This window comes from Panicum virgatum, chromosome 1K, assembly GCF_016808335.1.
Source record: "Panicum virgatum strain AP13 chromosome 1K, P.virgatum_v5, whole genome shotgun sequence".
NCBI lineage: Eukaryota > Viridiplantae > Streptophyta > Magnoliopsida > Poales > Poaceae > Panicum > Panicum virgatum.
Genome location: NC_053136.1, coordinates 2400632 through 2414242, shown reverse-complemented (window position 1 = coordinate 2414242; position 13611 = coordinate 2400632). Strand labels below are relative to the sequence as shown.

Here is a 13611-nt window from a genome sequence, read left to right as displayed (position 1 = left end):
TTTAACTGTCTGATGTTTGGACAATTGGTTAATAAATTTTACTATACAAAGAAAATGCATTCTTTTATAAATAAATGTAATATAGTTTCATATAGTTTTTTCTTTGGATGGTTGAAAAGAAATATTAATTTTGAGGATAAATTTGCAGTCTACTAAATATATAGTATATTCTTATAAATGTGTCTCTGCTTGTAATCTCTTTTGGTAATGTTTTTCCTCTTCAAATAACAAATATAAAGCCGTAAGTTGCTGCCTCTTAATTAGGATTTCAAATATGATGTATGGTATCATGATTTTATCTTGCATACTTTGAGGAGTTATCTTGCCTACAAAGGCTACAACACTGACGAGATCATCTCAAGACAAAAATAGCAGTGATGTGTGTGATCAAATTTAGAAAACTTTTAGCATAAGCAGCAGTTGACTTGTCAGGAAGGAGGAATTTTATTTTAGCACTAAAAATAGCAATAGTATCCGTTACTCTTCTGAAGAGGGGAGCTAGAAAGCTCTTGGACGGCTCTAGTAGGCTATTTTTATCCATTCTAGCAATTCTTAAAAGCTATATTTTTATATTTTTCTTATAATATCATCGTCCATTTGTATTTCCAAGCCCAACCAAAGTAGACAAAAAAAAACAAAAAAAAACCGGGCTTCCTCCTTCGACTCCTTCCCACTCCTCATATTCACTGAAGGCTCCGACCTCTCTAATCCTTGTGCCAACAGCGCAACTAATCATAAACCTCGCTTCAATCCACCGGATTAAACCCTAGCCACTGGCGGGAGGCGGCTCCGTCTCCGCGCACTCCCCCCATGCCGCTCTGCCACTCCCCCACCTCCGCCGCCGTCGCCGCGGCGGCATCTCCCATCGCGGCGCGCAGCGGGGGACTCCTCCGCCGCTCGCGCCCAGCCCCCGCTGTCGTGGTGAGCTCCGGTTTCCCCCACCCACCTCTTCCGCCGCTCGTACCCCCCCTGAGTTCCCTTTTCGCTTTGTTTCGTGCTCTTGTACTGTGGTAATTGACACTCGCCCCCATGGCTATCCGGACTTACCCGTGATCTGACGGTGGTAGTCGGCGTTGGGAGCTCAGGAATCGCACTTGCTCGCATCATCTCAGTGTTTTTAGCTTTCGATTTTTGGGAGCTTCGAACCATAGTCGGCGTTGGGAGCTCAGGAATCGCACTTGCTTGCATCATCTCAGTGTTTAGCTTTCGATTTTTGGGAGCTTGGAACCATAGTCGGCTTTGGGAGCTCAGGAATCGCACTTGCTCGCATCATCTCCGTGTTTTGGCTTTCAATGTTTGGGAGCTTGCTTGGAATCGTGCTTAGCTGTGCTTTAGATTCTGTTCACATCATAGAGTATCCATCTTGCATCTGCGAGCAAGAGGAAGCTGCTGCTAGTAATCAGGTTGAATCTGCACACTTATGCTTGCTTCAGCTAAAAATCGGTCGCCATATGTGCAGAGATGTAAAAAGCTTGATTCTCTGAGGGCAATCAATGGATCACCACCATGCATTCCAGTGCCCGACAGGTCACTATTGACTCCTGTAACCTTGCCAGTTTTCCCGGATCCAAGCATGAGAAACGACACAAGGCTGCGCATCTTCTCAGGCACAGCCAATCATTCCCTTTCCCAGGTCAGTTGAATCTAGCATGAAGAAATTTTCTCTTGTCAAACCCTGTTTAGTTCCCAAAAATTTTTTTACAGTACCCGTCATATCGAATGTTTGGACACATGTATGGAGCATTAAATGCAGTTGAAAAAAATAACTAATTACACAGTCTAACTGATTAGCACGAGATGAATCTTTTAAGCCTAATTAGTCCATGATTGGACATTATTTGTCAAGTAACAACGAAATGTGCTACAGTACCAAAACCAACAACTTTTCACCAGCTAAACAGGGCGTTATTCTAGTCCTGCTTTGAATTTTTCGCAGACAACCAATTAAACTGTACTAACCACCTTAGAGCATCCAATACATTCACTCATTTTGACTTTGGAAAATGGACTACTAATATAGAAGGCGAATTGAAATGAAGGGTAACTGTACCTGTGGGCATAGCCACTGGCCCAATTCTTAATGAAGAGTAACCAATAGTGGTTCGTTATCAACATGTTCATCTCTTACCAAACGAGTTGCCTCTTTTACGCCTAATTTCTTTATGGTGTCCTATGAACAGGAGATAGCAAGCTACTTGGGTCTAGAACTTGGGAAGATTAACATAAAAAGGTTCGCAGATGGCGAAATATATGTCCAATTGCAAGAAAGTGTGCGGGGCTGTGATGTTTTCCTTGTGCAGCCAACGTGCCCTCCAGCAAATGAGAATCTCATGGAACTTCTGATCATGATCGATGCCTGTAGGAGAGCATCTGCTAAGAATATTACTGCAGTCATCCCTTATTTTGGTTATGCAAGGGCTGACAGGAAGGTAATGTGCTCTAGATTTATTATAGTTTCTCAAGTTGTTTAATGGTTTTGAGTTAGTTCTTTTTCAATGGGAAAAGGATCCCTTGTCACATGCTTGTACCATGTCTAATGTCTTATTACCAGTCTTTAACCATGAAATGTGCATAAGCAAACTTTTCGAAATATAATATTTAGACTGTTTGACTTTTGGATGCTTTTCAATATCCATAAACTAGAGGAATTGAAGTCAATGCTCAATGACATTACAGATTATATTATTCCCTCTGATTCTAACATCCTAGCATCTACAAAATCAAAAGCCATCAGTGGACCTTACAAAAGCGTTTATCTCCTGGCCATTTTTCATACTAACTGAAGCACTTTTCCTTTTTCTCAGTCTCAAGGCCGGGAATCTATAGCTGCAAAGCTTGTAGCTAATATGATTACAGAAGCTGGTGCGAACCGTGTCCTTGTTTGTGATCTTCATTCCAGTCAAGCAATGGGATACTTCGACATCCCAGTAGATCATGTTTATGGCCAGGTATGTACTGAAGCATGCTGCTTAAATCTATCAATGCCTTTAAAACTTATGTTTGATGGCATTCATTCTTCTTACAGTTGTTTTCTATTTTGCCTCTTTGAATTGCCTAGCCTGTTATTCTTGATTATCTCGCCAGCAAGACAATATGTTCAAATGACTTGGTGGTTGTATCTCCTGATGTTGGAGGTGTTGCCAGGGCACGTGCTTTTGCCAAAAAACTTTCAGATGCACCTCTAGCTATTGTAGATAAAAGGAGGCATGGACACAATGTTGCTGAGGCAAGTATTATTGTACTATATTATTTGTTTAAACAGTGTAGCAGGCTGAATGGATGTATATAGAAGAAAATGACAACTTCTTAACTCATATATTAGGTTCTCCTTACTAACTGTAATATTATGAGCAGCTGATTTGGATGTATAGAATAAAATCTTCACTTGGCCTTCTCCCTAGTAACATACTCCGTACTCTGAATATATTACTCAATGTTTTCCTAAACGTTAAACGGTAAACAGTCGGTCACCCTTTGTTTAGTGTTTAGGCCGTTTAAACAGTGTTTAAACAGAGTTAAACGCCCTAAACGGTTTGGCATAGTAACATTAAACTATGCATATTTATGTACGTAAATGTCAAATATGCTAGAAAGTCTACATATTTGCACATGTAAAAAACAACTATTCTGCCAAATAATATTTCTGGAAGAAATTTAAATCCCACAACATTTCATATACTTGTGGTGCTACTTGGTTTGGTATTAATTGTGGTAGTTGTAATCCTCCTATTGACTAAATTATAAATTAAATGATCATCTAGCTCATTTAATCATGATTAACTCGACTCTGTTTAGACGATTTAGACGGATTTTAACGGTTTAAATGGGTTTAAACGGGCCAACCGTTTAATTCATCGTTTAGGGCCTAAACGACACGGGTGACCTCTGTTTACTGTTTAAACGTTGTTTAAACGGACTAAACGGCCGTTTAGGCGAACAGAGATATTACTTACTATCAAATCCCAAGACTTATAATGCATTTGAAGATGTATCTTACCACAATTCCTTTTATCTCAGTTCTGTCAGAATGAGCAAATACATCATATCATGTGCATTTATTACAGGTAATGAATCTTATTGGAGATGTTAGAGGAAAAGTGGCTGTTATGATGGACGATATGATTGACACAGCAGGTACGTTCTCCCTTGGACACAATTTTTAGATTGGACATTCCCCTGCCCCTCATTAAGGCAGTTAGGCCATGAGTTTACGCCTTCTTAACAACCCAGCTAGGTTGAGCCGTTGAGGGTCTTGTGAGTTGTGCAACATTCCTGTCACTAGCCAAGAAAATTATACATCACATTGCGTACTAAACTAGTTACCCTCTCTGAGATACTTTGCTTCGGGATATCATTATCCTGATGGAATTATCAAACATAAATAGGAACTATTGCCAAAGGAGCTGAGCTACTGCATCAGGAAGGAGCTCGAGAAGTATATGCTTGCTGTACACATGCTGTTTTTAGGTATGCTTTAATTCTTGAAGCTAACTGAAGTCATATTCTGTGTTCTCTCTTGTGTCGTGCGATGTAGTTTGCTGGATTTCTCTGCAACTATATTTATACGTTACCTTTTCAGCCCACCTGCCATTGAAAGGTTATCAAGTGGTTTGTTTCAAGAAGTAATCGTCACAAACACTATCCCTCTTAAGGAGGAGAAGACTTTTCCGCAGCTGACCATTCTTTCAGTTGCTAACCTCTTAGGTGAAACAATCTGGCGTGTTCACGACGATTGCTCAGTAAGTTCTAACTTTGAACTCATAAAAAATTACTACTCTTCTATATGCCCCAATCGGTGGTTGCAATTGGTTCCTTGCATCATTTTGCAACCTCATGATACTATTCCTCAGAAGCAACTGCAATTTTCTTTTCTGGTGTAATTTTTTCATATATATTGGTAAATCTATCCAGGTTGGTCATGAGCCATACTCCAGCTTGGATATTGACTAATGCTTAAGGCGTATTACTCATGCCGCGCCCCTCATGCCTAGGTGAGAATGGAAGCAAACAGCTGTTTCTCTATAAGCTATACTAGGCATATTTAATTCCATTGTGAGCCAACAATATCTCATCAGTTGTACAATTTTCATCTGTGATATGTAAGCCATTGCTCAACAATTGCTTTTCCTGTGCAGGAATAGTTATGGCAGCTCACAACCTTTTATCTTTTTTTTTTTTGTGGGGGCTTCAGTTTTTTTTGTGTGTGTGTGTGTAATAAGCGGCCCTATGTCATGTGGGATTCCATTAGCAAAGAAGCAAAGAACCTCAACCATGTATTTGAATGACAATACATAGTTGGAATTTTGGATTGTAGATTTGTAGTGCAGTTTTTCAGCTATCCTCAATGCAGGTACATATGGCTGCCGCCATGCCAGTTTTCAGTTGCTTTTGGTTTCGCTCTGTTTCGTCACTATCTGGTTTTTATGACGATGCATCATGCATCTCCTATGAGAACGTGCTTGTAGAAAGTAGTAGCATTCTGGTAAGTCCACTTATGAGGTTACCAATCAGGGTTTGAAACCTTGTTCTCACAAAAAGGCACCTTGCTGTGTGTTTCTTATTCGTTTGTTTGCTTCTTTGTTATGATGGCGATATACTCCATCTTGTCTTGGCCCAATATGATGCATAGAAGCACATGAAGAGATCTGTTTGGTTCATGGCCCGGTTGATGCATAGAAGCACACGAAGAAGCGTGTTTGGCTGCATTAGTGTACTGTTCTAGCTCGGTTCAGCTGGTGAAAATATACGATGGGATCTTGGCAGTGAAGCATGAACCAACAACAGATGCATACCGCACTTGAGGCTTTTTGGTGATGTCCGCCTTGTATAGGCGATAAACATCTTCACACGGTTAGACAGTGGTGTGTGCTACAGCCGCTTGGCATGCTTCTACTCATCTACCGACCCTAAAAGGGCTCCCTCCATGTTGTAAAGGAAGTCTTTGGACATCAACACGAGATCACAATCTTTTTGCTATAAAAATGTATATAAATATAGTCAATATATACTTTTACAAAACTTCGTTTCAAGATGAGTCTACTTACATCGCTTTCATATTTTCAAATTCAATCTAAAAAAATTATTTATAGTCAAAGTGTAAAATCATTTGACTTAAAGACAAACTCAAAACGACTAACTTTACAACACCACGTAGAACTAGTGGTCCAGAGCAATCAAATATCCGTCTGTTTTGCAAGCTAAATCGTTGTTTGGCCATGGCCTTTTTGGTTTGGCATCCAAAATGGTCGGTCTATTTTTCAGAGTCCGGCAATCTGCTCAGATGCATCTTACTCAATCTGCTAGATTTCTAGGGTAAAATTATAAGCAAACTACCAATGCAAAAAATCTGACTAAATCTGCCAGGTGACTGACATTTCAAGATAAAAATTACATTCATCTTGGTAGAATAATAAAAATGAACTCCAAAGATCCTTCACCAGATATGAGGCGGTATGTCCCCTCTTTTGTGGAAGGAATTAGGTTTCCCTAACTAAACTGAAGCAATAATATAAACAGATTATTATCGGCTCAGATAACATCAATCATATTTATAGGGCCACCTTCCAATACACGCTATTTCTTTCAACATCAAAAAGGGGAAAACATGTGTCTATTAATGAAGTAATGCTTTCTGAATCTACTAATGAAGCATAATTACTCAATTCTCTTGTCTGAGACTTGTTCTGACTGCGGGGACTTCTAGATCAAGAACGAAATGTTAAATAAGCAATGTTTAAACATTAAAAATTTACAAACCAATATCTATCCATGAGAATATATTATTAAAAATAAAAGCTCAATTGTTGAAGAACAAGAAGCTTGCTGGTTAGAAGTTTGAAATGAATCCTTGACCCTAGCTGTAGAGAATGATCGTTCTTATATAAACTGTGGCAGAAGATTGAATGGCCAAAAACCTTGAAAATTTTGGTCAGATGGTATAATTTTACAGAAAAATTGTGTAAAATTAGAATACAAAGTCAAAGAAAAACTATGGTACACATAAACTGATATCCTAGAAGCATTTTGGATACTATGTCATGATAGGTGACATGTGATTCAGGGATAAAATAATGTTAAATCTCGGAATACATCTCTAAAAAAAATATATTTGATCTTCCAAAAGAATGCCTGCAAAAAGCTGAAATTTTAAGAAAAACAATGTCAGACATTCAGCTACCAAACGAGGCTAACTGCAGCTTGTAAAACACCAGTAGATAGAACGATTTGATGTAATAGTCAGTATCTTGAGCTCAGAAACACGGATACGGCAGGGAAGGGGCGTATCCCGTGTCGGATACGTATTTGACACGGATACGCCTGGGATACGGCCGGGATACGTATCCACGGCGTGTCCGCGTATCCCTAAACAGTGATGCTAGAAACTCACGAACGGATACGTATCCAACGGCGACGAGCCGGCCGCGCGCGCCGCTCAGTCTGCCCGCGCTGCTCCGCTCGCCCGCGGCCGCGTGCTGCTCCGCTCCTCCCATGGCCGTCCGCGCTGAGCGGAGAGGAGGAGGAGGGTAGGCAGCGGGGGAGGGGGAGATCTGGCGGCGGCAGACGCCGCGCCGAGCAGAGAGGAGGGATGACGGAGACGAACTCCCCCGGGCGAGGGAGAGGCCGGCGAGGTCGTCGTTGAGGACGAGCTTGCCGTCGTGGAGGAAGAGGTAGAAGGCCGGGGTGGCTTGCGCGGGCGGGAAGGAGTCCCGGAGCGCAGCCTTGAGGTCCTGCACGGTGGCCGCGCCGGGGAGGTGGACGGTCGTGGTGCGGCCGTCGAGCACGCCCACCGGGAGACGGACGCCGCGGCGCATGCGGACGCCAGGTTGAGCGGGGTCAGGGAGCGCGGCACCGGCGCTGGCTGCCCCTGCCACCCGAGCTGCAGCGAGAGGTCGAGCGAGGGAGTCTAGTGAAGAGGGGAGAATGGGAGGGAGAGAAGAGGGGAGAGGAGCTGAGCGGCTCCTGGAAGGAGACAAGAGACGATGCGAGCACCTCCAGAGTCTTCGGATCCCAGATATTTTTACTCGGAGCCTAGGATTGCTCACCCAATCGTGAGCGCCGTCAATCTAGGATCCAACGGTGAAAAAAAATTTACTGACGTGGATAGCCTGGTTGCTCACGGAGCTTTCATACTTTGCTTTGGCTGGCTGGTAATTGCTATTGCAAGATAATTTACTACTTTCACAAATTTAATATGTGCCATTATTTATTTATTTAAAAAATAGTAAAATGTATCCGCGTATCGGATTTTTTAGAAAATTGCCGTATCCGCGTATCCGTATCCTTCCGATACCGATACGCGTATCCGTATCCGTGCTGCATAGATCTTGAGACATAGCTTGTAAAACATTAAATGTTATGTGGTGAATGCAATGGGTGCAGCATGAATAACACATGGTCGAACTCCCGAACCGACAATAAAAAATCACCTTAAAAAACTTTATGCAGGGCAGCCATTTGCCGACTCCATGAAAATAGTCACCCGGCGACATTGAAATGTCTGACAAATTGTATTTTCACTGGTCTAATGTGATATCCCAAAACAAAGTACAGGGTCCTAAAGCTAGACACTGTATTCTAAGAAAATGTAGCAGAAAATGATAGTTGGCTATCACAGTTTCTCATATGACAGAAGATATATGAAGCATGAGGGCCTCTCAAATTCCAAATTCTATCGGTAGTAACTAAAACGATAGCAATGTTTAATAGAAGATTACCTCTTTCAGCTGTCATAGGATCAATGCAGAGAGCAGTCCAGCAGTCGAATGTGAGTAGCACGGGAGATAAATAGATATAATTACTCATACAAAAGAAATGATCTTCTGATCATGTGCTCGCAATGATGCATTGTTGTATAACCTCATAGTGTACCACGTGGGATAGAACCCATTTCGATACATTGCATCCATCCATCTCTCAGCTTCATTTCTGTCACCATTCTTGCAGAAACCATGTACCATTATATCAAAAGTCCATCGATTTGGTTGATACCCCTTTCTGCACATCTTTTCATACAAATTACAGGCAGAATCCATCCTCCCTGCCATACAAAGCCCCCGTAAAAACATGTTGTAAGTATAAGTATCAACAGGAAAATACTTTTCCATCTCCTCTCCCAAATGCTCCAAGTCACTCATGTTTTTAATACCACTTGCAAATGAGGTAACTAGATCACCAATCAAGAGCCTTCCTGCCTCCCGACCATGGATCTCTTCACCTTTCACTTCCAGAGGTTCTGACTTATCTCTTGAACGTAACAAAGCCTTCAGAAGGTCGCGGCCCATCAATGTGTGCAAGAGAAGCACATTGCATAAGAAGGCTGAAACAGGGCGACCTGTTTCTCTGAAATCATCAATGACCTTTATAACACTGTCATAATCTCTGACAGAGCACAGCAAGAGAACGAGATGCTCATAGCAACGGATGCTTGGGATTACACCATTATCCCTTGCCTCCCTCCAGAACACCATTGCCTGCTCATGCTTCTGAACTTCACATAGACCAGATATAAATACATTATATACCTTGGTGCCAGGTGGTTTATTTCCACGAATGAGGGTAAAAAAGTTAAGTGCATCACCAATACGTTTGCTCCTTAGATAACTCATGAGAAGAAGGATGTTGCTGTCCACTGATGGTTCAATCCCTGAAATCACCATTCGGTTGTACACCTCCCTGGCCATGTCAGCCCTCTTAGCATGACCAGCTCCAGAAATAAAGTAGTTGTAGCACACACGGGGTTGGAGTTCACTCCGCTGCAGCTGGCTGTCTAACAGCTCAAGAACCTCAGCATACCTATTCAACTCACACAAAGCACAGACAACTGACTGATAGAGGCTTCGGGTTGGGATGTGCCCCATATCTTGCATTTCCAGCACGAGCCTTGGCAGCATATCAACCCTCTTAATTAATATTAATGCCCGAATCAAGCTCCTGTAGGTCGATTCGTAGCGATATAAGCCCACATGGCTCTTGCTGCTTGCTATCTGAGGCACTTTGCATGCCTCCTCCACATTCCCATTCTTGCATAGTGCCACGAGGTATTTGGCTAAGACAGAGTCCATTGGCCAGACTTCCTGCTTGAGTGCTCTGTCTAGCAGTTCCCGCACCTTATCCAGTTTTCCCTCCTGACAAAGCATATTTGCAAACATGGTAAATGTCTGACGCCCTGGAAAGTACCCTCCTTCCATAGCTTGCTCCAATACCTGACAGGCTTCTCCGGTCTCCCCACCCCGGCACAGTGCCCTGATCAGATTACTGTAGACATCCTTGTTTGGATTGATCCCAAGCTCCATTCTTGACCTATACAAATGCATGGCTACTTCGACAAGACCAGCCTTGCAAAAGAAGCAAAGGGCAGCATTCATGGTGGATCGGCCAGGAGCAATGCCCTCCTCCATCATTTCCACAAGCAAGTCATATACTTCGCCAAGTCTGTTCCAGCGAAGCAAACGATAAACAAGCTTGTCATACCTCTGCCCATCAGGGATATAGCCTTCAGTTTCCTTCTTATCAGAGATGAATTTCAATGTAGTATCAAGCCTCCCAGCTTCAATGAGGCCATGAATCCACGCACCATACACATCACAGGATGAAAACTTATCAACGATCTTGGCTGCCTCAGAAAACCGTCCACGGCGACAGAACTCAGTGATGATTAAACCGGCGGCAGGGCCACGGGATGCTTCAGCAAACGGCAGGGTGTCAAGGAGAGCCACGGCATCGTTAAGGCGGGCACGGCGGCAGAGGCTCTTGATGAGGATGCATGTAGACACAGGACTGGCGGGAAGGTTGCGGGCGAAGGAGTCGGCAAGGTCGTGGAGCGACGCATCGACGAGGGAGTTGAGGAGGATCCGCGATGAGACGGCGTCAAGGTCGAGGCCGCGGAAGCGCATGTGGCCGAGGACGCTGAGCCCGCGCTGAGGATCGCCCGCGACGGCGTAGCCGATGACGAGAGTGTCGTTGAAGCGCGGGTGCCCGGCGGCTGCGGTGGTATCGGAGAAGAGGCGGAGCCAGTTGACGACGACGGCGTTCCGACGCGCGCGGGAGAGGAGGCGGAAGACGGCGTGGTAGACGGCTCGCGTGTGGCGGTAGTGCCGGCGGCGCCCCGACCAGTCGAAGAACTTGAGGCGGAGCAGCAGAAGCGTGTCGTCGTCGGCGAGCCTCCGTGGGCGGTGGCGGAGCACGGCGAGGACGAACTGCTCCGAGAGCGGGAGAGCCTCGAGCGCGGCCGTCTCATCGGACGCGAGCGCCTCGTAGATCGCGTCGAGCGCCTTGAGCGACGCGGCCACGGGGCCGGGGGCCCCGAGGAACCAGTCGCGGAAGGAGGCGGCGATGGCGGACGAGGCCGCGGCTATGGAGACGGCGTCCTCAGGGCGCGGCGGAAGCAGCGGAGAGAGCGCCGGGAGCGGCGGCGGCGGCGCGCGTGGAGGAGGCTCGGAGGCGTACGCCGACAAGGTGTTCGAGGGAATGTCGATGAGGGGGCGGGAGAGGAGGAGGCGGCGGCGGGAGCGGCAGGAGAGCGGGGCGAGGAGGACACGGCGCATGGTGAGCCGGGCCTAGCGGTGGGCGGCGGTCAGCGGAGTGGGCGCGGGCGCGGCCGCCGGCAGCTGTGGCGGCCGGCGGCGGCGGGTGGCATCTGTGGGGGTGGTGGCGGACGGGCGGGTCGGCTCAGCTGGGAATTTCTCTTCTGCCGCAGTGTCTGGGTTTTGTGGGTTGGGTCATGGTGGCGTGATGTGGGCCGAGTGTTTTTGTTAGGCTCGGTCTCCGGCCCTTTCTTCTTCTTCCTTTTTTTATTTTTTCTTTATTTACTAGATACTTTTTTTCACACTAAAAAAACTAGATACTTTTTTTTGCGCCGGGTCCCGAGTACACGTGCTGAATTGCTGATGTGCATGGCTTCTCCACGGCTATAGATGGCCATGCAGCCCGAGCCTATTAGCCCGGCCCGAGCACAGCCCGGTCCGGTGACTTACTGGCTCGGGCTGGCACGGCCCGGGGGTGCAGGCCGTGCCTGGCCGCACCCCAGGCACGTGGGCCGGCACGGGCACGGCCCGGTCCCAATATTCGGCCCGGTAGCGGCCCGGTACCCCCTGCCGGTCCAGCCCACGAAACTCCCCCTCCCCATATAAAATGCGACCCTCCACCGGCGCCCCTAACCCTAACCTCCCCACCCCGCCGCCGCTCACGCCTCAACCCTCAGATCCAGTCCGCCTCGCCCCCTCGTACGCTCCACCGCCGAACGGTGCCGCCGCTCCCTCGTCGTCGTCCTCCTCCTCCCCCACCGCCGAATGGCGCCGCCGCTCCCTCCTCGTCCTCGTCCTCCCCTAGCGTCGAACGGCGCCGCCGCTCCTTCCTCCTCGTCCTCCCCACAGCCGAACGGCGCCGCCGCCTGTTCCCTCAGGCGCGCCTCCTCCTCGGCCCCACGACGGCCACAGCCGGCGAGCTCCTTCTCCTCCCCCACCGCCACGAACGGCGCCGCCGGGCGCGCCTCCTCCTCGGCCCCACGAGGGCCACGGCCGACGAGCCCCGCCGTCGCGCCCCGGCAAGAGGATCCTGCGCTGGTCGACGGCGAGCTTGGACGACGGCGCGTTGCGAAATGACAGCGCCAACGGTCCGCTCCGCTCTGGATCCATCGGCTGCCACTCGCCTCCGACTCCATACCGTCCTGACTGTTGTGTGTCGTAATCTTGTTTCTTGTGTGCTGTGAATGTGATTTTGGTGATATTGATTCGTATCTGATGTGAATTGTTGTGAGAAGTTATTTATTTTCTGGTGAACTATGAAACTGAGATATGATGAAGTGTTTTGAGGTATTTTAAGGTTGATGGGCTGTGGGCTGGCCCGACCCGTAAAATTTGCCGTGCTTCACGGGCCGGCATGGCACGAAAACCGGCCCATAGGCTGTGCCTGGGCCGAAAGCCAGGCACGAAGCCCGCAGTGGCACAGCCCGTGAGGCCCGACAGTCCGCGGCGGCCCGACCACTTTCGGGCCGTGCCAGGCCGACATCGTGCCGAGCCGGGCCAGGCTGGCCCGTTGGACATCTATATCCACGGCTAAGATTTTGATGGAACTTGGGCGGCTAAACAGACCAAGGTAACTTTTGTAAGTAATTTTAAATCCATTTTGCTTTTTCTAGATGATTGGAAGAGATCATTTCACAATCTTTTTGCATGTTTGGTTTTCTTGTCGCTCTTTCTAGCTAACTTTTTTTTTGAGAGGTATAGCATGCAACCAGCAAATTAGCCACAATCAATTAAAGAAGACACGCAACGCCCCTCTAATGAACAAGCACGGTGGCCATAAACTTGCGAGCAATCCTAATTCACCATCAAAGACCGCACGAAGCGCAACCTCCAGAAAAGCCAAATAGTATGTCTGTCCTGAATATAAGGCGCATCCATTATTTTATGATTCGAACTGTGTAAATTTGACCAATAATAAATAGTGTAATAATTTGATAAGTTTGGCCTAAAAAACAACTATATTATTGATTTACATACACTTTCTAGTGATCGAGTTTTGTTGCCATGACAATATAGATATAATATCTAATATTATATGAGTTATTAACAAAAAACTATTGATGAAAAGTTGTTCCCTTAGATATAATAT

At 46.3% G+C, this 13611-nt stretch overlaps 2 protein-coding genes across 2 annotated transcripts; one reads left to right on the top strand and one right to left on the bottom strand.

Moving 5' to 3' along the window:
• Window positions 1-741: 741 nt before the first annotated feature.
• Window positions 742-5381, top strand: LOC120709035 (ribose-phosphate pyrophosphokinase 1, chloroplastic-like). Its single transcript, XM_039994579.1, has 10 exons — window positions 742-921; window positions 1460-1633; window positions 2181-2429; window positions 2805-2948; window positions 3059-3226; window positions 4065-4134; window positions 4386-4467; window positions 4580-4739; window positions 4912-4991; window positions 5136-5381. The coding sequence occupies exons 1-9, from the start codon at window positions 811-813 to the stop codon at window positions 4948-4950; spliced, it is 1197 nt and encodes a 398-aa protein (XP_039850513.1). The 5' UTR covers window positions 742-810; the 3' UTR covers window positions 4951-4991; window positions 5136-5381.
• Window positions 5382-6607: 1226 nt separating this feature from the next.
• Window positions 6608-11717, bottom strand: LOC120708965 (pentatricopeptide repeat-containing protein At1g71210, mitochondrial-like). The gene is made up of 2 exons (XM_039994466.1): window positions 8715-11717; window positions 6608-7138 (listed from the first exon to the last, which is right to left on the bottom strand). The coding sequence occupies exon 1, from the start codon at window positions 11541-11543 to the stop codon at window positions 8799-8801; it is 2745 nt and encodes a 914-aa protein (XP_039850400.1). The 5' UTR covers window positions 11544-11717; the 3' UTR covers window positions 6608-7138; window positions 8715-8798.
• Between the last annotated feature and the right edge of the window lie 1894 nt (window positions 11718-13611).